The sequence below is a fragment of the Gossypium arboreum genome, chromosome 9, assembly GCF_025698485.1.
Source record: "Gossypium arboreum isolate Shixiya-1 chromosome 9, ASM2569848v2, whole genome shotgun sequence".
Taxonomy (NCBI): domain Eukaryota; kingdom Viridiplantae; phylum Streptophyta; class Magnoliopsida; order Malvales; family Malvaceae; genus Gossypium; species Gossypium arboreum.
The window spans coordinates 75,371,986-75,394,262 of record NC_069078.1 but is presented as its reverse complement, the minus strand read 5'-3'; the positions used below and the strand labels follow the sequence as shown (position 1 = coordinate 75,394,262).

General features: G+C 32.5%; 4 protein-coding genes across 9 annotated transcripts; all 4 read left to right on the top strand.

Annotated features, from left to right (window-relative positions):
- The first annotated feature begins 2,702 nt into the window (after positions 1-2,702).
- Positions 2,703-5,313, top strand: LOC108454740 (protein cornichon homolog 1). 6 transcript variants are annotated; one of them, XM_017753292.2, is made up of 5 exons: positions 2,703-2,971; positions 3,046-3,227; positions 3,787-3,909; positions 4,043-4,139; positions 4,706-4,950. In XM_017753292.2, exons 1-4 carry the CDS (start codon positions 2,897-2,899, stop codon positions 4,119-4,121), a joined length of 459 nt encoding a protein of 152 aa, XP_017608781.1. In that variant the 5' UTR covers positions 2,703-2,896; the 3' UTR covers positions 4,122-4,139; positions 4,706-4,950. The 6 variants fall into 6 exon arrangements, 5 of the variants coding, with proteins under 5 accessions (XP_017608781.1, XP_017608780.1, XP_017608783.1 ...); XM_017753291.2 differs by lacking the exon at positions 4,706-4,950 and adding an exon at positions 5,017-5,313 and having other exon boundaries at positions 2,704-2,971; XR_008270942.1 differs by lacking the exon at positions 4,043-4,139 and adding an exon at positions 5,017-5,313 and having other exon boundaries at positions 2,705-2,971; positions 4,706-4,811.
- A 2,448-nt stretch (positions 5,314-7,761) lies between these two features.
- On the top strand, positions 7,762-13,606 carry LOC108456770 (transcription factor bHLH48). The gene is made up of 7 exons (XM_017755422.2): positions 7,762-8,766; positions 8,903-9,031; positions 9,144-9,209; positions 11,347-11,415; positions 11,529-11,600; positions 12,453-12,657; positions 13,303-13,606. The coding sequence occupies exons 1-7, from the start codon at positions 8,269-8,271 to the stop codon at positions 13,386-13,388; spliced, it is 1,125 nt and encodes a 374-aa protein (XP_017610911.1). The 5' UTR covers positions 7,762-8,268; the 3' UTR covers positions 13,389-13,606.
- A 252-nt stretch (positions 13,607-13,858) lies between these two features.
- On the top strand, positions 13,859-16,824 carry LOC108456769 (uncharacterized). Its single transcript, XM_017755421.2, has 3 exons — positions 13,859-14,716; positions 15,774-16,105; positions 16,199-16,824. Exons 1-3 carry the CDS (start codon positions 14,154-14,156, stop codon positions 16,726-16,728), a joined length of 1,425 nt encoding a protein of 474 aa, XP_017610910.1. The 5' UTR covers positions 13,859-14,153; the 3' UTR covers positions 16,729-16,824.
- A 390-nt stretch (positions 16,825-17,214) lies between these two features.
- LOC108456546 (putative pentatricopeptide repeat-containing protein At3g13770, mitochondrial) lies at positions 17,215-19,817 on the top strand. The gene is made up of 2 exons (XM_017755095.2): positions 17,215-17,873; positions 18,272-19,817. The coding sequence occupies exons 1-2, from the start codon at positions 17,378-17,380 to the stop codon at positions 19,714-19,716; spliced, it is 1,941 nt and encodes a 646-aa protein (XP_017610584.1). The 5' UTR covers positions 17,215-17,377; the 3' UTR covers positions 19,717-19,817.
- The last annotated feature ends 2,460 nt before the right edge of the window (positions 19,818-22,277 follow it).

Here is a 22,277-nt window from a genome sequence, read left to right as displayed (position 1 = left end):
AAAATAGGTTAAGCAAAAAAACAAATGAAACGAGTCTTGTTTAAGGCTTTTTTGGCCCTAAACCCAGCCCAGCTCGAACTAGCAAAAAAAAAATGCTATTTTATTATTTTGTTGTTGTTGTTGTTTTGTTGCTATTTTTTTTTGTTTTCTCACTGTTTTGCTACAATTTCACTATTATGTTATTACTATTTTGTTGTTATTGCTTGGATATTGTATAACTCTTATTTTATTATTAATTTTGTTACTATTTTAGAGTGATTTGTTTGTTAAGTTACACCTATCTTTAGTGTTATTTAAGTATAAATATTTTTAAATTTATTTTCAATTTGTTAGGAAGCATTTATTTTAATATTTTTAGTATTTTGATGTATTATATATATTTTAAAAAATTATATATAAAAAATTAATTCAAGCAATAAAGCTAAGCCGAACCTAGCAAATAGACTTAAAATTTTAATAATGTTCAACTCAAACTTAGCTCAATCCAGTCCATGGAGATATCTAATTATGATGTAAGCTGAACGAAGCTTAACTAGAAGTTGTGAATCCAACCTTGTGAGGATCAAGCATGAACATGAAAACTCCATTATATTTAGGGAGTTGTGATGTAGTTTTTGTTTTACATTTATTCAACTGGATTTGAAGCATGGATTTTATTGACGTGTAGATAAAAAGTGGTTGTTTATTCTAAATCTCGATTAAATCTTTTGCTCAAAATTTATATGGATACTCTATAGTTTATTTATGCATTTTGGATGTTATGACTGGAAAAGACCACTAGAGACATTGTTAGCGTCGGTACTAGCTAATGTTATGAAAGGGAGAAATGATTAACGTACCATATCAATTTAGGGCTATTTTATTAATTTAATTCAAAATTTTTTAATATTTATAAAAATAACTCAAGTTTAAAAACAATCACTAAAATAACTTAAAATGAACAGTAAAATAGGTTTTTGAGAATCCAATGACCGGCACTACCCAGTGTTTTGGTCCCATGATTGGATGATTATTGTGTTAGACTTTAAAAAATTAATTTTTTTAACTTTAGTACACTAATAGCCGACACCAAAGATGTAAAAAAAATTATTTTAGTGAAATTTAAAGGCCTACATCCTAAAGGCCTACTCCTAGTATTTAACCCAATATTTCAGGCCCACAAAATAAAAGAAAAACCTAAAAAATTGAAATAAGAAATTTTTTATTCAAGTAAAATTTAAAATTTTGTAATAGAATGATATTTAAATTGAAAAAATTAAATAAAATATGAGAAATTATAAATAACCCTAATATTGAGACTAATTATAATAAGATATGAAAAAAATGAAATGAATTGAAAAATTTGAATTAAAAAAGATAACTTGAATGTAATTTGTAATGAATATGAAATGAAATGAAATGATGATTATGAAATGGAATAAAAGTTTAAATGAAAATAAATTATAAATTTAAATGAAAAAGTTGAAATGATAAATAAAAAAATAAATAAAAATAGAAAATTTAAATTTAAATGAAATGAAATGTAAATAAAATTTGAAATTCAAATAGAAATGAAAAAAATAAAAAAAGCTTGACAAGTCAGAGCTTGTGCTTGAGTCCGGCTTGCATCATTGCTTAATGCTAAATTGACATACTGTTGTCGGCCATTAAAAGGTCAATTTGACATTGGGCAATAATGTAAGCTTAACACAGGCAGAGGCCTTAACATGTCAATTTTTTTATTTTCATTTTATTTACATTTTATTTCATTTAAATTTAAATTTTCATTTTATTTATTTATTTATTTAGCATTTCACTTTTTTTTCATTTCAGTTTTTATTTTCATTTAAATTTATAATTTATTTTCATTTAAAATTTTATTCCATTTCGAATCATCATTTCATTTCAATTCATATTCATATTCAAGTTATCTTTTTCAATTCAATTTTTTTTTCAATTCATTTCATATATTTTTCATACTTGATTATAAGTAGTCTTAATATCGTGGTCATTTATAATTTCTCAAATTTTATCTAAATTTTTTCAATTTAAATATCATTCCATTACAAAATTTTAAATTTCACTTAAATAAAAATTTCTTATTTAAAATTTTTGGGTTTTTATTTTTATTTTTTAGCTCTGAATTATTGGGTCAAATAGTAGGCTTTTAGGATGTAGTCCTTTAAATTTCACTTAAATATTTTTTTTTACATCTCTAGTGTCTACTGTTAGTGTACCAAAGTAAAAAAATTTACATTAGGACACGAAAAAGGTACCAGGTATTGGCCAATTTTTTTTAAATACTGATATTTTTGTATACTAGTATGATACGATTTAAAAAAAACTCTGGTGTTGGACATTGGGTTCCCAAAGTAAAAAATAATAATTTTTTAAAGCTTGACACAATAATAAGGCAATTATGGGGCCAAAACACTAGGTAGTGCTGGTCATTGGGTTCCCAAATCCCTATTTTACTATTTATTTCAGGTCATTTTAGTAATTATTTTTAAACCTGAGCCATTTTTATAAATATCAAAATTTTTTAAGCTAGATTGGTAAAATAGCCTCAATTTAGTTTTACGTTCTTAAATCCTACATTGTCAACAGTTATAATATAGAAAATTGATAATATTAGTGAACTTATAATAAATTTTAAAAAATTTAAAATGATCTATTTTGCAATTTATAATATTATCTCATTTTGAGGAAGCCCAAAAAGGAGAGGCACGCTCCTACGCTGAAAAGTGAAAATAAAAGACCTTCCGTGTTCCATGATCCATTTATTTCCCTTTCACTCAGTTCAAATAAAGTAAAAAACCCTGTAAAACAAAGGGTTTTTCTTTTTCTTTTTCTCTCTGAAGGAAATAGAAGAAGAATAAAAGGCTGCTAATCAGAGCTTTAAAATTGTTGGGGGAAAATGGCTTGGGATTTAATTTTCTGGGTTGTCTGTTTCTTCATCAACATTGCTCTTCTTGCTTCATCCTTCTATCAGGTAATCATACTCTTCTCTTCTCTTTTCTTTCTTTCTTTGGTTTTTTGATCTTCTCTAATTTTGTTTTGGCACAGTTGTTATCATTATCAGATCTTGAGGCTGATCATCTGAATCCTTTCGAAGCTTCGACTCGGATTAATTCGATTGTTCTCCCGGAGTTCCTTTTGCAAGGATTTCTCTGCATTTCTTTCCTGCTCACCTGGCATTGGTTCATGTTTCTTTTCACTCTTCCTATTGCTGCTTATCATCTCATGTTGTAAGTTCCTTTCCTTCCTCCCTAAATAAACTATGCATTTAAGTTTACTCTGATTATTCTACAATGGCATCCCCCCCCCCCCCCCTTCTTTGCTCTGTTAGGTTTGAATCAGGTCAAATAATTTAGACTTTATAGGTCGAGACCGATGATGATGTAGATATACGAGAACAAGATTTGAATCTTGCTAGGAGCTTGGTTTTAAATTTTAATTTTGGACTTTGACTTGGATCTTTGCCCTGTGGTTTTCTGTGCTTTCAAAACTGTTAGTATTATATTTAGAAAGTTGTGAATTCATAAGATTCTATCACCATTTCAGAGAGACAGATGTGTATAGTTGTGTTAAAAGAAATTCTTCAAGCAAGAAATCTTTTTAAGTTAAAAGATTTGTTTTGAAATGCTAACTCTAGGCAATGCTTGTATCATGTATCCTTATAATCGATTGAAAAATGAAGTCGACAAGTGAATCAACTAACTTTCCTTTTAATATAGTTACGTTTTGAACTAATTTCTGCATTTAATTTGTGACTGCATAATGTTTTATTTATAATTGATGTTTCAGGTACTTGAATCAGAAGCATCTTCTTGATGTTACTGAGATTTTCAGAGATCTTAATACTGAGAAGAAATATCGTTTTATCAAGTTGGCCGTTTACTTATTGCTCTTCACTGTAGTTTTGTTCAGGTTATTTCGGAACTTAAGCAATATTTTGTTTTTGATTCACTCCTATATTTAGCACTATTATTTCTGCACTGCCGTGTACTTATTGCATGATTCAGTCTTTCTAATTTAGCTTTTCCCTCTTTGTTGGGTGTAGACTCCTTTCTGCAAGCATATTCTTTTTCTTCACATGGAAGTTTGAAGAATTAGACATTCGAACCTCTCTTTTCTACTAGTATTTTAGGAACCTTTTGGTTAGTCCTCTTGTCATAATTCAGCACATGCATGTACCGTTTCTCTCTTGTTGAAGTAGATTGCTGCATTTACAGTTATATCCATGCTAATATTGCATGCATGCATAACCTGGCTAGTTTACTGTTGCATTATGCAAAATAGTTTCCAATGTGTCCAAATTTTAGTATTAACTTGCGTATCAGATTTGTGATATTTGATTTATTTTTCTTCAACTTTTGACTGTTTAAGATTCAAGAATTTCATTTTCGAAAACTGAAACTCCCTCACCAGGGATATGTTATTAGTAAAGTTATGGCATACTTGCAAACAAATCTATTTCTAAATGTATTTAAAGATTCTATTTTCATTAATAGATTATAATTCTATATGTATGAAAGATTCAATTTCCATCAATAGGTGTTACATGTCTTTGGACCCAAACTGTCTTTGTTAGCTATACATGATGTATCTTGTGAGAACTGCGAAGTATTCAAACGTAATGCAAGCTTCATTTGTTTATATTTTCTCCTAGCTGAATTATCGTATTTTCTAGTGTAAACTAGTGGAATTAAGTAATTTCTTTCAGTACCCTACAGCTAGGAGGATGTCCAATTAAGCAGTGATAAAAATGCTGGTGTGTCTTTCATTCAGAGGTGTTCAAAGAGATGCATGCATGTTCATAATGGAGACAAGTTAGCTCTTTCTTTAATTGATGTGAAGATTCTGTAGTTCTGTTGTTTGCTGCCTTAGAATATACACATCCTGGAAATTATATTTCTTTCTGTTTATATAGTTTTCTTTCGTAATTTGATTGTTTTTGCCTTCTTGAAATTTCTATTCGATTTCTCTGTTTCCCTATGCATGTTATGCATGCTGAAAATAACCTCCAATTTGCAGGCTAGTGATAACTGCGTTCAACTCTTTACATGATGAAGTTGATGTGCATGCATTTTGATTACTTGGCAGTGTGGTAGTTGGTATTTGTAAGTCTGTGTTGAAAGTGAAACCTAGCTAACTGGAGTAGATGTTTCAAAAGTTGATAGTTTGATTAGTTTACTGAATGGGTTTTTACTCGGGCTGATTGATGCAAAGGGGAGGTTACCTAGATAAATTTTCCAAGTTTTGAAAAATCAAGTGAAAGGAGTGTTATCTTCCTAAAGAAATGATTGAATCAAGTATGCTTTTTTTCTTGAAGTTCCTTTTAACATATTGAACTGATTGATGATCCGTTTATATTTTTGCTGTCATGGGCACATGTATTTCCTTCCTCGACTTCTGTTTTTATTTTCTAGATTGGACCTTAGGCTTGAATTTTTACAGTGTTGTTACCTTCAATTTCATTCCATTTTGGTATTTTCAGTAGCTTTTTAAAATATTCGTCTTTGAGCCAATTGAGCTTCTGTTGACACTGTTGTGGTTTACAACGATAAGGAGGTTGTAGGTACCGGCATACTGATTTTATCATAAAATATAAAAAACAAAAATTATAAATTTCACAATTGAATTGGAAAAAAATTATTAGCTAAATTTTTATCTCACCCGGGGTGAGTTGGAATCCGAAAGAGGCCCTAGACAAATTCGCATGGCTTGGATCAGTACACTTGACCGTAAGTTAATATTTTTTATATATTATTAATATATTAAAATAAAATAACTAATGTCAACTGTTCCTTACTGTTAAATTTTATTATTGCTAAAGTGGTAATTAAGTTTTTCCTTTAAAATGCACTCAATTAAGTAAGCTTTTTGATCAAATTATCTTTGATTGTTATAGTTGTTAATGTGGTAGTGTCAGGTTATTTGCTACATTAAAAATAAAAAGAAATTTTTTTATAATGTTTTATTGGAATCAACTTGGATAGATTCATTCATTTCAAAACTTAATTTTTTAAATTTATAAAAATATTAAATAAAACTAAAATTTTCAAAATAATAAAAACCATTTAGAAGTTAAATTCAAAATGAAACAGGAGATATGGTTGTCCACATTCACTATGAATATGGACATATAGAAGATAATTTTCTAAATTATATAAAATTTTAAAAATATTAAAAGTTATTTTATTTAAAAATATGATATAAATTCTATTGATACATTTTAAGAAATATAAAAATAAAAATATATATAAATTTATTTTTCAATCTTTATATAAGTACATATGGTCATGAAAAATCCATCTCATGTTTAGATTGATCTTGATCATGTGCTTTGGTCCATCTCTTATTAATATATGAACAGTCAAGTTCATGAAAAATGACATGTAAAGTTCACTTATTATTTTATTTAATTGATGGATTTGTTGTCCAATAACGAAAATTCTTGGCAAGTGTTAAATTCCCCTTCCTTTCCTTATTGAAGAATAAATTTATTTATTTTCCAAAATAAATTTTTATTTTTTATATATCTAAAAAGTATAGAATTTAAAAATTGATACATATTTAAAATATATATTTGTTAATATTTTAAAATTTTATATAATTTAGAAAAATTGTCTTCAATGAATCTAAATGGTTATTGATCGGGCTACTCATCCAAGTTAGAAAGCTCGCCTGAAAAGTGATAGGATTTGGATAAAAATATAGGTCTGAAAAATGGGCTTGAACAAAAAATAAGAACTATTTTCTAAAAGAGCCAAACATTGGGTAATATTTTTTGGCCCAAACTTGGCTCAAATTTGCCTTTTTTTTCTTTTTTTTTGCTATTATATTGCTACTATTTTGTTATTATTATTTGGATATTGTATAACTCTTTTTTTATTATTACCCTTACTACTGTTTTAGAAGCATTTGCTTGCTAAGTTACAACTATCTTAGTTTTATTTAAGTATAAATATTTCTTAATGTATTTTTAATTTATTGAGAAATATTATTTTAATGTTTTTAATGTATTTCATGTATTGTATTTATAAAATTGTTTTTATATAAAAATAATATAAAAATTTTAAATACTGGTCGGGCTGAGCTCAGGTTTAACATTTTTTATTTAGGACGAGTTTAGGTAAAATTTTAGACCTATTTTTGGACCAAATTTGAGTCTAGAAAACATAATTAAAATTTTGTATTAGCTTAGCCCGGTCCGGCCTGTTAGAGTAATGAATAAAGGTGGTTAGTCAATTAGTCAAGACCGTTAGTAGTAGTTAATGTGGCAGTTAGTAACTGAAAGGGTTAGCTTCAACTATATAAAGATGTATGTACTTCCTATACAATAGTAGTCTTTGAGAAATAATAAAAGCAATATTCTTGAGATATCATTTCTGTATAATTCAATATGACCTATAATTAAGTCTACATATTTATAAAAAATTTAAAAATTAATTTTTAACTTTTTAAAAAATAAATATTGAAATGAATGAATTTAGATAACTATTTGTTTAAATTCATTTCAGTAAAACATAAAAATATTCCTTTTAATTTAAAAAAATTAAAATTTTTATTTTTTTACTAAGGTGGCAGCTGACTTGACACTGCCACATCAACAACTGTTACTGACACAAAACGTTACCTTAATGCTACAGTAGTCAAAGATTAAAAATGTTGAAAAAAATTTAATTGATACAACTTAAAAGTTTAAAAGTTTAATTGAATATATTTTTGGTGAAGAGGGTTGATTGATTTTTTTTTTTTTTTTTTTTTTGAGAAAGGAAGTTTATATACCCTCAAATCTGATTCAAACTAGATAATTATTCCCCTACTACCTGATGATAAAAAACACTAAAAACGATTCGGGAAACCGGATTGAGCCGAAATCCAAATTCAGCCCCAATCTTGTAAATATTGGAAGCTTATGGCAGCTCGAACTGACCCAAAAATCTAACCCAACCCAGCGAACTTGTTTTCTCCTGATCTCAACCAACTGTACAAGTTTAGTGCGTTTTCCTCGTCGCTTTCTCTCTCTGCAGAAATAATAAAAATTTATAAAAGAAATTTCCTAATGTGTCTGCACTTTTCAGGGCGACAAACGCTCTCTCCAATTCTAAGCTTGAGCTGACCGCCCTCCACAAATCTAACCCAACTTTCTCGCTTCACTTCTTTAACCTGTTAACATTGCAATTTGGGTTGAACTTACCAAGTGACTGCTTTTTATTTTCCTCAATTTTGAACGTGGGTATTTTTCACACTTCCCAAATTGCCTAGTCCCCCCGCCCTCTAATGGAGTCGAAGGCAGGGACGACGGAAACCAGATCCAACATAACGGCGTCGGACGGGGAGCAAGTTGCGGCACTCGAATCGCTACAATTTACAGACGAATTCCACCGTTTAATCTTGGCTCCGACATCTGACAATGCGACTTCTCTCACGGCTCTTCTTGAACTCCCGGCTTCACGAGCCCTTGAGCTTCTTCACTCTCCGGCTTCGGCTAAGCTTATCGCTGCTCCGGCTCCCAGCTTTGAAGCTTTAAAAGGAAACTTTCTTTTTCCTTCTAATACCACTTTGATTGATCAAGCTGCGAGGTCCTCTGTGTTTGCTGGAGGGGTTAACAACACCAATAACAAGAGCAACGCGCCTGAAACGACGTCGAACAATTCAACCTTGAATCTTGAGAAAGCAGTGAAGAGTGAGCCGGCGGAGACCGAGTCATCTCAGCCGTTGGTTTCTGATCCAGCGGTGGAGAAGCGGAATTTCAAGAGAAAGGATCACGAAAAGAAGGTGGAAAACCATACACAAAAGAAAATTTTGAACTAGCGTTTCTGGGAAAATTTTGAACTAGCGTTTCTGGGATTTTCCATTTTCGGCATAGTTTTAATTAATCAGCTTAATAATTCGTTTTTGAGGGTTTTTTTAGGCTAAAGGCTCAACGAAGAAAAGCAAAACTGCGGCGAATGATAGCTCAGTTGGCCCTGAAAAGCTGCCCTATGTTCACGTTAGAGCTCGCCGGGGAGAAGCAACGGATAGCCATAGCTTAGCAGAGAGAGTAGTTCACTAATATCCTATGAAATCACGATTAACTCCTTAATTAATTTTCTTATTAGTATTTGCTAAGTTATGTTGAAGCTAAATTTGGTGTTTAATACGGGGAATTATAGGCAAGGAGAGAGAAGATTAATGCACGAATGAAGCTACTACAGGAGTTGGTACCTGGTTGCAATAAGGTGAGTTTCAATTGGATTAATCGGTTGGTTACTGATTTGATTCTTATTTTTTTTATCAAACTAGGATTATCTGTCTAAACGGGCAACAAGAAAGGTCTTTAGATTCTTTTTTGTTGGTAAATGTTGTCTTTGTCACCTTTTGCACAATACTTCCGTAACAATAAAAGTGATGATCTTGATGTCCTAATGGCAGTTTGGTGATTTTAATGTTTTAGCTACTTTTCTTTTGCGGGGAGAGTTTGTTCAAAGTCACTTTTCTTTTCTTTCTTTTTCTTTTTCTTTTTCTTTTTTCTTTTTTTTTTTTAATAAAAAAAGGGTTCATTTCATCCTTTTTCTAATAGCAAGTCCGGTTTTGTTGTCCTTTTAGCGATGTTAGTATAAATCGGAAAGCTAGATTTTCTAAGATCTTTCTACTTGGTGTTTTGGACTTTGAATCATTTATGGAAAGTATAGTTTTGGTCATGCGCAAATGCTTGAGCTTGACATTACCAGGAAGAGCTCTGTAGGCATGTCTAGTGGCTTGTTAGATTAGATGTCTTTATGGGGTCCCATTTCATTGATATAGAATGGTTGCTAACTTCTGTTATAGGTTCGGTATCTGTCCTGTACAGGATAAGTAGAAAAAGGATGACAAAAAAAAATGCCTTTTACATGCCAAATATCCTGCCTAACTACATGTGGACATAATGGGGTAGTTCTTGGCTAATTAGTTTTAATTGTTCAGGACATTATCTTGATTTATTCCTTAACATTTCATAAGATCTTTTTAACAAAATAACAGGAGATCTGAGTCTTTTTCTGGTGCCTTTTCTTCATGAAGTGACCACAATTCAGCAGAGAGTAGATAAGCAAACCTGTGAATAACCTTCTTTTCCTGGACCACAAGTCATGATCTCCTTGAAATTTTAAAGGACAAGAGTTTAGGAATTGTTGAAAAAAAATTGTTGATTTTAATTGCTTTCAGTCTGATGCCTTTCACATTACATTCTTCAGGAGATTGGAACTACAGGATTCCATCTAGCTTTAGATTTTTGTTTTGGAGGTAGTCAGGTTGGAACTTATTTTAGTATGAGGCCATGATTAAGCCATCTATCTGTGTGTCATGAAATTTTCAATTCTCTCATGTCTTTTAATGGTTCCTGGTACGCAGCCTAAGATAAGCTTGCATGGTTATTCCGAAAGTTGAAGCCATAATTTTCAAACAATCAAAATCTAGTTGGATTCTACTATACTAAACTCGAAACTTATCTGCTTCTGTTTGAGTTGACTTCCTGCTCTTTAGTCTGGTACTCAGGCCATTTATTTCCAATATCTCAATCAGTGTTGTTAAACTGTGCACCTTAGCACCAGAAATCAAACGTGCACTTTTGAAGCCCACTTTTCTGTAAGGCAATAAGCACCCAAAAATAAAAGTCTAGAAGTTATTTTTAATTAATTGTACTTTTACTAGTAAGAAATGGGATAATATTGAACTCGCTATTCTCAATATTTGAGTGTTCAACAACATATATGATACTAAGGAAATCATGCATATTGGCCAATAAAAGAAAAATGGAAAATTTGTATTTTTGTAAGATAAATTGGATTCCATACGTGAGACTATAAGGAAATGATACATATTGTCTAAGAACAGGAAAAGAAAATCTTGCATGTTTTGCTAGTTAAATTGAATTTACGGTTTAGAGTTTAGTATTATTATGGGTGTGGGTATATAATATATACACATATTGCACCTTCACTCAGACAAATGTCTGTTTTGTGACATGCTTTCCAGCAATATGTGGGTTCTAGCACGTAAGTGTGCCTTGTGCCTTTGACAACACTGACCTTATTTTCAATTAATGCTTTCATGTAGACAAAGTATCCTTGTAGCCTATACAAATTGTTTCTGGTAGTTTCAAATAAGAACAATAAATTAAAGTTCAAATGGTAGTCCACCCTTCTTGTATGTTTATTATAAAAATATTCTATGAGGATCAAATATCAAGAGCTTTGTCAGCAATGTTTTTGTTTCTTAAGGCATTAGGTTCAAGAAGTTGAATGTTGTCTGAAGCGCTTTTAGTTTGAATTTCTTTACAGAATGTCTACAAGACTACAAATTTAAATATATTCAACAAGTTTGTAATCTGTTCTGCAGATTTCTGGTACAGCTTTGGTGTTGGATGAAATCATCAATCATGTGCAGTCCCTACAAAATCAAGTGGAGGTGAGAATTGTTCATCTCAAGCATCATTTTTGTGTTGCAGTTCTTATCAATGAGACTTGCAATATCTTCCATTCCCGTGGTCTGATTCTGGTATCATGTTTCTTTGGTTGCAGTTCTTATCAATGAGACTTGCTGCTGTGAACCCGAGAATTGATTTCAATCTCAACAGTATATTCACAACAGAAGTAAGTATCTGGCACCTTGTCTTATATGCCTAGTGTAACATTTGGAGTTGAAAGCTCAGCTCCTTTGGTAATTCTCCTAGTTCATTTGACTGGTAGTTCTGCAAAGTTTTCAGCCTTCTTTAGGTTCGGTGGGAGCTAAGCTACGACTATATTCCTCCAGAGGACTTTAATGTCAGAGGTTTCTTGAAATTTTCTTATATTCATTCTAGAATTGTTGTTTATGAACTCAGACTATAGATTGGTAAAGCGTAAGTGGGTGTATGCTTCGTTCTATGGCTTCTTCCACCAGATTCCTAGCTGATATTTTAAAGGACTGCTTCTCATCAATATTTGGAGGGCAGTTGCTCATGTCACGACCACCATCGTCATCTGCTCTTTATGCTTTCAACCGTTGGTTAATGTGTGACTGGGAAAAATGGTTGTCAGTCAGCTGATGGTAATGTAGATTTCGATGGAAAATCAGAATAGTGCCAGCCATGATGGCCCATTGTTGCTGGAAAATATTGAAATTCATGGGTCTTCAAATGTTTTGTAATGCTGTTAGCAGAATGGTTTGAACGGAAAATGCTGAAATGCTGGTTCTATATTACCTTTTTGTGGTGAAATCTGGTTATATAAATTGGTAATTAGACGAAGCCATAGAACGAAGCATACATATAAATTGCTGAAATCTGGTAATATAAATTGGTAATATAAACTGGCTCTATAATTGATTATGTTGGGTAGGAGCATATATATGATGCACGATTTACATGGTCTACCATCAAGTTTCTCTTAGTCAAGACAATAGCTATTGATTTAATTACCTGAAAATTTCCACTAACAGGTGTAATCATCGTTTAATACTTGTAGAGTGGATCTCTACCAGACAATAAATTCCCCAGTATGGTTATGCCTCTAATATGGCCTGAGGTTCAAGTCAATGGCAACAAACAACAGCATCAGCAGCAATGGCAATTTGATGCACTTCAGCAGCCTGTTTGGGGGAGAGAAGTCTGCAATAATTATATCACTCCAGAGAACTCACTTTTAAGTTATGACTCCTCAGCAAATTCAGGTAGATAAGGAATGAGTTTAGTTGCTTTCTGAATTATCATAATTAGTAAATTTGCAAAACCACAACCTAACATTTTGAATCACTTCTAACTTTCAAGTTTCATCTTAAACAAGCAGTAGCAAAGCTTGAACTATTCTCTTCAAATGGTCAATGGACAACCAACAAGGTGGTTGTTGTCAAGTTTCCTCTCAGATTGCATTGAATTTTGACATTTCCCTTTAATAAATTGAATAGAATTTTTGAGAAACAACGGCGTAGCAAATTATGGAGAGTCGGAGGAACTTTTTGAGGTTAAAAGTTTAAAGAGTCATGATTTAGTTATCTCTGTGGTTATCTGCACTGGCTATTATTGTACTACATTGCTGGATAAAACCAAGGGAAAAGCTAGGTGGGAAGGCTGTCTAATAATTGTATTTCTCAAGGTTTTAAAACTTATCCTACAATTACTTCATTCAGAGAACTTCATTTCTTTGTTGAAGAATTGATGAGAAAATGATGTCGTCAGCTTCCAGTTCCAGACGTTTGCTACTTAAAACTTTTATTAAGTTTGATATTAGTCATACAATTTCGTTTCATACATGGGTTTTGTATCTCATGCCAATGAAACAGAGAATGAGACTAACATCTATTGCAACTTTGGTGCAGCAACGTTGCATGCAAATCAAACTGAAAATGGAGCTATGAAGTCTGAAGAAGTTCCAACGGTTAGACTTGTGGAAAGATTGTTGTAGTTGTAGCTAGTGTTGTATATATATCAAATATTAGAAAATAGCAGGAAGTAAAGGAGAGACTCCTATCATTTATCTCTTGGTTTCCATGTCATATATTTACTCAGAGTTGGTTGGAAACCTTGGGACTTCTCAGGACCAGAGACAAGAAAGTCTCAGTATGCTGTTACTATTATTATTATATATATATATATTAATTACTATATATACTAAACTCAAAAGTCCTTCAATTAATACTTCATTTGCGGGGTAGATTGATTCATATTGTAAAATCATAGAACGAACTATGGTTACTATTATGAAAGATAGTTTCTTTTGTTCAATATTATATATTTGCTTTAGTCTTTGACAGACTGAATTTGTGTATGGACTATGAGAAGGGTTTCAGTGGCGCCTGTTTTGTCCAATTCTGTTTGGTTGTATTTGATCGGAATGACGACGATGGCGTTTACACATTTCACGCCCATGAATCAATTATGGTGACAATAACAAGGCAGTCTGAAAAATGAAACCGATCCAGTGAAAAGCCCCCAAAGAAAAACGTAGTAGATTACTCACGCCGTAATGGTCCACTCTCCAATGGCCCAGAGCTCTTGTTTGTTACGCAAATTCCCAATGATTGCTTTGTATCGTATTTAATATTTCTCTGTCGATAAGAAGAAGGAACACTACTTCATAACAAGTTTCCGCTTTACTAAACGCCAATTTCTTGGCTTGGCTTGGCCTGGCCATTTCCATTTCCTAATCAGTTGACCAGATCCAAAAGAAATGGGTGGTGGAGCAGCAGCAGCTCCAATTCCCCGTCTAACAGCGATCACTTTCCTATTCCTCCTCCCCATCGTCATCCAATCACATACTCCCACCATCTCCGTCGGAGACTTCGGAGCCATCGGAGACGGCAAACACTACGACACAGCCGCCATCCAGTTGGCCATGGACAGCTGCCGCACTAAACCATGCTACGTGACCTTCCCAACAGGCACATACCTAACGGCCACCATCTTCCTCAAATCCAACGTGATTTTGGACATCCCGAAAGGCTCCACCATCTTGGGTGGGACCAAATTGGAAGACTACCCGAAAGAGTTCGATAGGTGGTATGTGATATTGGCAGAGAATGCAAGGGATGTAGGGATAACAGGTGGAGGGGTGGTGGATGGGCAGGGTTTGGAGTTCGTGGTGAAGTTCGACGAAAGAAAAAACGTGATGGTGAGCTGGAACCAGACAGGGGCTTGCTCCGGCGATGAGTGTAGGCCGAGGTTGGTGGGTTTTCTTGACTCTACCAACGTCAGAGTTTGGAATGTTACCTTCAGGCAACCGGCCTATTGGTGGTAAGTCCCTTTCTTTTTCTCTCTCTATCACGTTGTGATTGCATATGTGTCAGAATCGTATTGGTTACGAACCTTATCCCTTTTCAGTTTGTCCCTCAGCATTATTTAGTCTTGCATCTGAGGGGAAGCGATCTATTTTATTCAATTTCAATACAGACTTGGCAGTCGTGGATGCCCCTATCCGTGGCTGACACATTGCATGTGAGGCTTTTACTGTTAAAGTTACATATTATTATAACTATAGTTTGATACTCCATGGTTTTTCAAGTAAGTGAGTTTTAGCATTCCATGCGTATGCATATTTTAGCTGGTTATCCTCGCAATGATGATACTATTCTGTAAGGATACTTGGATATGAATATAGAGGTCTAATTTTCCCAAGATATGAGGTAAACTTAGAAAAGAATTAAATATCGCACTCCTTCTTGGGTTGGGATAACATAGCTGCTGTGAGGACAACCCCCTACTAGAGGATGGTCAATGCTGGCCAACTTCGTTTTAGACTCTCTCTTGACCCAAAATTCCAATTTTGCTGGATGCCTCCTTACACAAGTTACACCCCTTTTTTTAGTATTACTTGTTTTGTTTTCTTTAAGTTGCTTTTGCTTCAAAGAATATAATATTATCTATCGGAATATAATTCATATAAGATTATTTAGTAATTAATTATTTAAATCATATTTCTTTTTCAATGGAAAGCATCTTGCAATTGAATATATGTTTCAGGGACAATTCCAAGGTACAAATTCAAGGGATACCATGTTTCTACAGTTACTTTGGTTTGTTGTGATTTATGGAAAGATTAGGATGGATGTAACACATTTGAATGTAAGGATGGATATAACGTAGGGAATATAAGATTTGATCATGTAGATTTGAAGTATAGAATGATTTTCATTAATTGCTTGGTACAATTTCCTGTTACTTGATATTCTTCTATTTCAAGAGAAACAATTAGTAAAACCTGAAAATTGCTATTAGAAAAGGGCTTAGATGATATAAACAAGAGATTTGGGTTATTCCATGTATCCTGATGAACAATTTGGATAAATTGCAGCTTGCACATAGTTCGATGTGAAAACACATCTATCCATGATGTTTCAATCTATGGAGATTTCAATACACCTAACAATGATGGAATAGACATTGAGGATTCAAATAATACAGTGATTACAAGATGCCACATTGATACAGGAGATGATGCAATATGCCCCAAGACATACACTTCCCCTCTATATAACTTAACTGCAACCAACTCCTGGATTCGAACCAAATCTTCTGCAATTAAACTTGGAAGTGCTAGCTGGTTTGAGTTAAACAATTTGGTCTTTGACAACATTACTATTGTAGATTCTCATAGAGGGCTCGCATTGCAGATACGTGATGGAGGTAACGCTATCTGGTTTTCGTTTTTTTTCTTCTTTGATCGTCAATATTACCCGGTTTTACGCTAGCTTAGTGAACAATTTTTGGTTTGTGCAGGAAATGTAAGTGACGTTACTTTCTCAAACATAAACATCAGCACGAGATACTATGATCCGTCATGGTGGGGGAGGGCGGAACCGATTTATGTCACGACTTGCCCACGGCACTCAGATTCATCAGAGGGTTCAATCTCCAACTTGAACTTCGTAAACATCTCCGCAGTTTCCGAAAACGGTATCTTCTTATCAGGTTCTAAAGGTGGACTGCTAAGGAATTTGAGATTCATCAACATTAACTTAACATACAAACGATGGACGAAATACATGGGAGGGTTGGTTGACTATCGGCCAGGATGTCAGGGACTTGTGAACCACAGCACAGCAGGGATTATAATGGAACATATTGATGGTTTGGATCTTGAGAATGTAAATATGAGATGGTTCGATGGACGAACGGTGCAATGGGATAATCCTTTGGACTTCAGGCCTTCTACTGTGAATAACATTTCCTTGCTTAATTTCCATTCTGGTGTCTACAAACAGAGAAGGGGGTCATCGGAGCAGATTTCCCTTGTTGGCTCAAATTGAATTCATCATTTTTACACGAATTGTAAGCGTGGACAAACCTTTGAAGGTGTAATTTCACTTGTAAAACTCTTTATCAGCAAAGCAATTTAACACAAATGATTGATTCACTCTTTCACTTTTTAGGAGTAATTAATCATGTTTGCTTTTTTTCTTTTGGCCATGGATACTAGTGTTCACCAATTGCCACGAAGTCATATTTTGAGCCTTTGAGGAATAGAGATAGATGATGGGGAATTTTTATTTCAAATATTAAATTTTTTTTAAATGATGTATAAATTAATTAAATTTGAACCCGAATCATTAATTAAGAGTGTTTATCACATCTTGAAATTACGAGATTAATTTACAAATTTTATCATGTGTATAGTTATATAAATTTAAAATCGTTGTAGTTATATAAATTTAAAATCGTACTGTATAAAATTTAATTAAATTCTATTTAAAATCATTTTAAATATGGCTTTTTAAGATGGGTTCAACAAGAATAATCTTTTTTTATATAATATGAATATGAACCCATAAGGAAAAAGTTAAATCTTTTCCGTTATAACTATTTCATTCACTGAGATAATACGTAGATTTTGTGACATTTTTCTTAGTGCCATAAAGAATAAATGTCACTGAGTTTAGAAAGATATAGTTTTTGAAGATGAATTTACTTCGAAAGCTGAATTGCCTTTTCCATTACTATCCCAAAAGTGCACCATTTTCATCTTTAATCAGCTCCTTTACCACTCACCAGCTAACTCTCACTACCTTCCCGCCAGACTCACAAATTGTTTTAACTACCTTATGCTCCAATGGTCAACTGAAAGAAGCTTTGATAGAAATGGCGGCTCCAGGCCTTGAAATGAAGTTTGAAAGCTATGATATGCTATTAAATGCTTGTATAAAGAAAAGGGCATTTAGAGAGGGCCAAAGGGTCCATGCCCATATGATCAAAACAAGAGATTTAGCGCCTGTTTACCTTCGAAACAGGCTGATCATTTTTTACAGTAAATGTGATCGTTTGAGGGAGGCAAGGAATGTGCTTGATGAAATGCCTGAGAAGAATGTGGTTTCTTGGACTGCCATGATTTCTGCTTATTCTCAAAGAGGGTTTGCCACTGAAGCGTTGGATCTTTTTCTAGAGATGTTAAGATCAGGTATTTATCGCTAGCATGATTCTATACAATTTTTGCTACATTTCTATACAATTCTAGAGATGTTAACGTGGACTCAGTTTGCTACGTTTCGAGTTTTTTTATTTTAGAAAATGGGATGTTTATTGTGTAGACTTGCCTTCTAAATTTCAATACGGAGTTATCGCTCTATAATCAGTTAAAAGAATATGAGCTAAAAGAGATTGGTAATGTCTAATGTAAAAATCACATTTTCAGTCTTCTAAGTCTTGTTGTGGTAGTTTACTAAAAATCCCGTATTGTCAACGGATGATATAACTTATTCTTGGTGGTTTATGAATCGCCTTTTATTAAAATGGATTGGCACCTTACTTATTTTGATTTGGTTTCTTGTTACCTGTGGTGACATGAGCTTGCTGCAGTTACTGAACCGAATGAATTCACCTTTGCCACTGTACTATCTTCTTGTACGGGGACTTTTGGTTTTGAGCTGGGAAGGCAAATCCACTCCCTTATAATCAAGAGAACTCTTGACACCCATATATTTGTTGGGAGCTCACTTCTTGACATGTATGCCAAAGCTGGTAGAATTCATGAAGCTAGAGAGGTTTTCGAAAGCCTGCCAGAAAGGGATGTTGTTTCATGCACTGCCATAATTTCAGGGTATGCTCAGTTAGGGTTAGATGCAGAGGCACTAGAATTATTCCGAAGATTGAATTTAGAAGGAATGAGTTCAAATTATGTTACTTATGCAAGTGTTCTAACTGCATTATCTGGGCTTGCAGCATTAGATCTTGGTAAGCAAGTTCACAACCATGTACTGCGATGTAAACTTCCCTTCTATGTGGTACTTCAGAACTCTTTGATCGATATGTACTCAAAGTGTGGGAACCTCATTTACTCGAGAAGGATATTTGATAACATGCCTGAGAGAACTGTTATTTCATGGAATGCAATGCTTGTGGGGTACAGCAAACATGGAATGGGAAGAGAGGTAGTGGAGCTATACAAATTGATGAGAAATGAAAATAAAATAAAACCTGACAGTGTCACTCTGCTGGGTGTTTTATCTGGTTGCAGCCATGGAGGGATGGAAAATGTGGGATTGGAAATCTTTGAGGAAATGGTGAATGGGAAAGATGGGGTCGAGCCTGACATTGAGCACTACGGGTGCGTTGTAGATTTGCTTGGGCGTGCTGGTAGAGTAGAAGAGGCTTTTGAATTTATCAAAAAGATGCCTTTTGAACCAACTGCTGCTTTGTGGGGTTCACTTCTAGGTGCTTGTAGGGTTCACTCAAACATCGACATTGGTGAATTTGTAGGGCATCGACTGCTAGAAATTGAGCCCGAGAATGCAGGGAACTATGTTATTCTATCAAATTTATATGCTTCTACGGGGAGATGGGAAGATGTAAGAATGGTGAGAGATTTGATGTTGAAGAAAGCTGTGAAGAAAGAGCCAGGAAAGAGTTGGATTGAGCTTGACCAAACCCTTCATTCCTTCCATGCAAGTGATCGTTCGCATCCAAGAAGGGAAGAGGTGTTTGCAAAGATGAAAGAGTTATCAATAAAATTCAAGGAAGCCGGATACGTTCCTGATTTAAGTTGTGTTTTACATGATGTGGATGAGGAGCAGAAGGAGAAGATACTCCTAGGCCACAGTGAGAAATTGGCATTGACTTTTGGGTTGATTTCAACCTCTGATAGAGCCACACTCCGTGTGATTAAAAACCTCCGGATTTGCGTTGATTGCCATAACTTCGCTAAATTTGTTTCTAAGATTTATATGAGAGAAGTGTACTTGAGGGACAAGAACCGGTTCCACCATATTTCCATGGGAGTTTGCTCCTGCGGAGACTACTGGTGATGTCTGAAGTTTCAAAACAGTTTTCTACAACTGATAGTTCACCAGAAGTAGTGTCCTTGCCTACTAAGAAACCTTGCCAATGAAAGAGGTCATCATAATCATATTCAAAATAAAAGCAGGAAATGACTGCCAACTTAGTGGCACCTGGATAGATACTGTTTCAGCTATGGTAGTCAAAGAGCAGGGAGTGACTATTGTATGGGATGAAGCAGAGAAGATTACAGGATTGGAAACACCCTTTGGCTAACTCAGGTAATGTGGAGATCATCTGTTCTATAAACGGATTTGGGTGAAATTAAGAAGTCTTTGTTTGACTACACTACTAAAACTGATTTGGGTGAAATTAGAAGTGGTACCTCTTTGGCTTTGGGCAGCGATCATAAGATACATATGGCTATGGGTGTGATCAAAAGAAAGGGAATGGAAAATTAGTATAATTCAAAGGTTACTTCACCTCATTTCATTCACTCTGTTGACCGTAGTTTTTTAAGGTAGTTTTAGAGTGAAACAATGCTAAAACCAATTGTAAGAAATAGAATTTGTAGCTTTTCCATTTGGAAGATTTAACATTCTTTTTGTAATATTTATTTTGGATATGCAATTATTTTTTTTTAAAAAAAATTTATTCCAAATATATAATATTGTATATTTGAATTTATGAAATTTCTCTTGGATAAATATGTGACGATAGATGTCTTTGAAAAATTATGGCATTAGTGAGAAAGAAAACAAAATTGTAGACTATATAATTGCATTATTAGAGGTATTTCACACTATCATCTAAATTTGAATTATAATCTTACCTCTGATATTATATTACTTTGATGAAAACGAATTCCAAGATTCTCATGCCATTTTTTATGTTTGATGTCTGCCTCTTACAGAGGCTTTTTTACTTGTATGTCCACTGATTGTGTAAAATCAACTTATTTCCCTAATTAATCTAAAACACAAAGCCTTTTCTTCTTTTTTTCCTTTTTTTTTAATTTTGACTAATTTTACCTTCACTTTATGCATAACTAGTTTAATAATAGTCTAATTTTTTTTTAAATTACATTGGTATGAAAATTGGCTAATAAAGTTTTATGGTAAACTATCTGGGTGATTACCCAATTTTTAGGTAATTATTATTTTGGTCAACTAATTTTAAAAATTTTCAATTTTATCACCAATGTTTTTAAATTTTAAATTTTAATAGAAAGCAAAGCTAGGCTTTTTTCATTGATCTAATAATAAATTTAGCCTTTTAATACTTGCATATTTTAACAATTTGATTTGAAATCTAAAATTCAACAAATTTAATTTTTAATTTTTAAAAATGTCATTTAATTTTACTTATAAAAATTCAATAAATTTAACTCGAATATTTACAAAATTTATCAATTTAATTCTAATTCTACAAGTTAAAAATATTTAAAAATATCATTTTAGATAAAATGATAAAATGATTTAAAATTTTAAAAAGCATAAATAAATTATAAATAGAAAACCAAAACATATGCATTTAAAAATAAAATGCAAAAATACATATATAATAATTCAATAAGAAATGAACACAAAACATATGTATTTAGAGAGATGAAATTAGATATTCCCATGGAACATTAAATCAACAAAATTATCTCTTTTGGTTTGATTCAGTTTATATTTTCAATTCCTAAACTAGATTTTATGGGACTTTACTGGTTTAACTGATGTATTTAAAGCCTTGGACTATCCAAATTTAAAAATTATTAATAACATATCCAAATAAATAAATAAATAAATAAGCAGGCGAAATTTTGTTTTTTAGGTTTTTCGTTTTGTGAAATTTTGTTTTATTCTCTCTATTCAAAGATGTATATTTTGAAAATATAAAAATCAAAATAATTATTTTTAATAATTTAAAATTGTTAATTAAAAACTGATTTTAAAATATGAAAAAAAGAACTGATTTTTTTGTATAACTGAACATTTGTAATAAAATATCTTTAATTAAATATATATAAATTTAATATTTAATTAACCCGTCCAAAGTCGAGTGTCAACATTCATCATTGAATGGAAGTTACCTAAAATTAAACTTGAAATTAATATTAGTAGAAAATTTGATCACAAATCACTCTCAGTATTTAAATTATTAATTATATACTCTTGAACGTAATAATAAATTGAATTTGATGCAATTTATAACCCAGTGTTTTAATTTAATTGTCAAATAAATTGAAAAAATAAATGTGATTTTTATAAAAATAAATTAAAATTTAATTAATTATAAAAATAGGATAAAAATTAATTAATTATGAAAATAAAATATTTATTATTGTAATTTTAAATATTACTTAACATATTGGTAGCACTAGTAAACCTTTTAAAAAAATTTTGACAGAACAAAAAGTTAAAAAGTGAAAAAAATAATTTGGTGATGCCACCCAATATCGGCAATACTAATGAATTTAAAAAAGAAGTCTTGGTAAAAAAAAAAAAGTTAAAAAAAGTGAAAAATAAAAAATGGTTTGTGCTTCCGGTCAATAGTCTTTTCTCTACATACGTTTAATGCCTCAATATCTTTTCTTTGCATT

Bases quoted from the DNA above. Each gene is read 5' to 3' on its own strand.
- LOC108454740 (XM_017753291.2), top strand. From the start codon at position 2,897: ATGGCTTGGGATTTAATTTTCTGGGTTGTCTGTTTCTTCATCAACATT. The intron at 2,972-3,045 runs GTAATCATACTC...GTTTTGGCACAG, and splicing joins TTGCTTCATCCTTCTATCAG to TTGTTATCATTATCAGATCT. The intron at 3,910-4,042 runs GTTATTTCGGAA...TGTTGGGTGTAG, and splicing joins TTCACTGTAGTTTTGTTCAG to ACTCCTTTCTGCAAGCATAT.
- LOC108456770 (XM_017755422.2), top strand. From the start codon at position 8,269: ATGGAGTCGAAGGCAGGGACGACGGAAACCAGATCCAACATAACGGCG. The intron at 9,210-11,346 runs GTGAGTTTCAAT...TCTGTTCTGCAG, and splicing joins TGGTACCTGGTTGCAATAAG to ATTTCTGGTACAGCTTTGGT. The intron at 11,601-12,452 runs GTAAGTATCTGG...TAATACTTGTAG, and splicing joins ACAGTATATTCACAACAGAA to AGTGGATCTCTACCAGACAA.
- LOC108456769 (XM_017755421.2), top strand. From the start codon at position 14,154: ATGGGTGGTGGAGCAGCAGCAGCTCCAATTCCCCGTCTAACAGCGATC. The intron at 14,717-15,773 runs GTAAGTCCCTTT...GATAAATTGCAG, and splicing joins AGGCAACCGGCCTATTGGTG to CTTGCACATAGTTCGATGTG. The intron at 16,106-16,198 runs GTAACGCTATCT...TGGTTTGTGCAG, and splicing joins ATTGCAGATACGTGATGGAG to GAAATGTAAGTGACGTTACT.
- LOC108456546 (XM_017755095.2), top strand. From the start codon at position 17,378: ATGAATTTACTTCGAAAGCTGAATTGCCTTTTCCATTACTATCCCAAA. The intron at 17,874-18,271 runs GTATTTATCGCT...AGCTTGCTGCAG, and splicing joins TCTAGAGATGTTAAGATCAG to TTACTGAACCGAATGAATTC.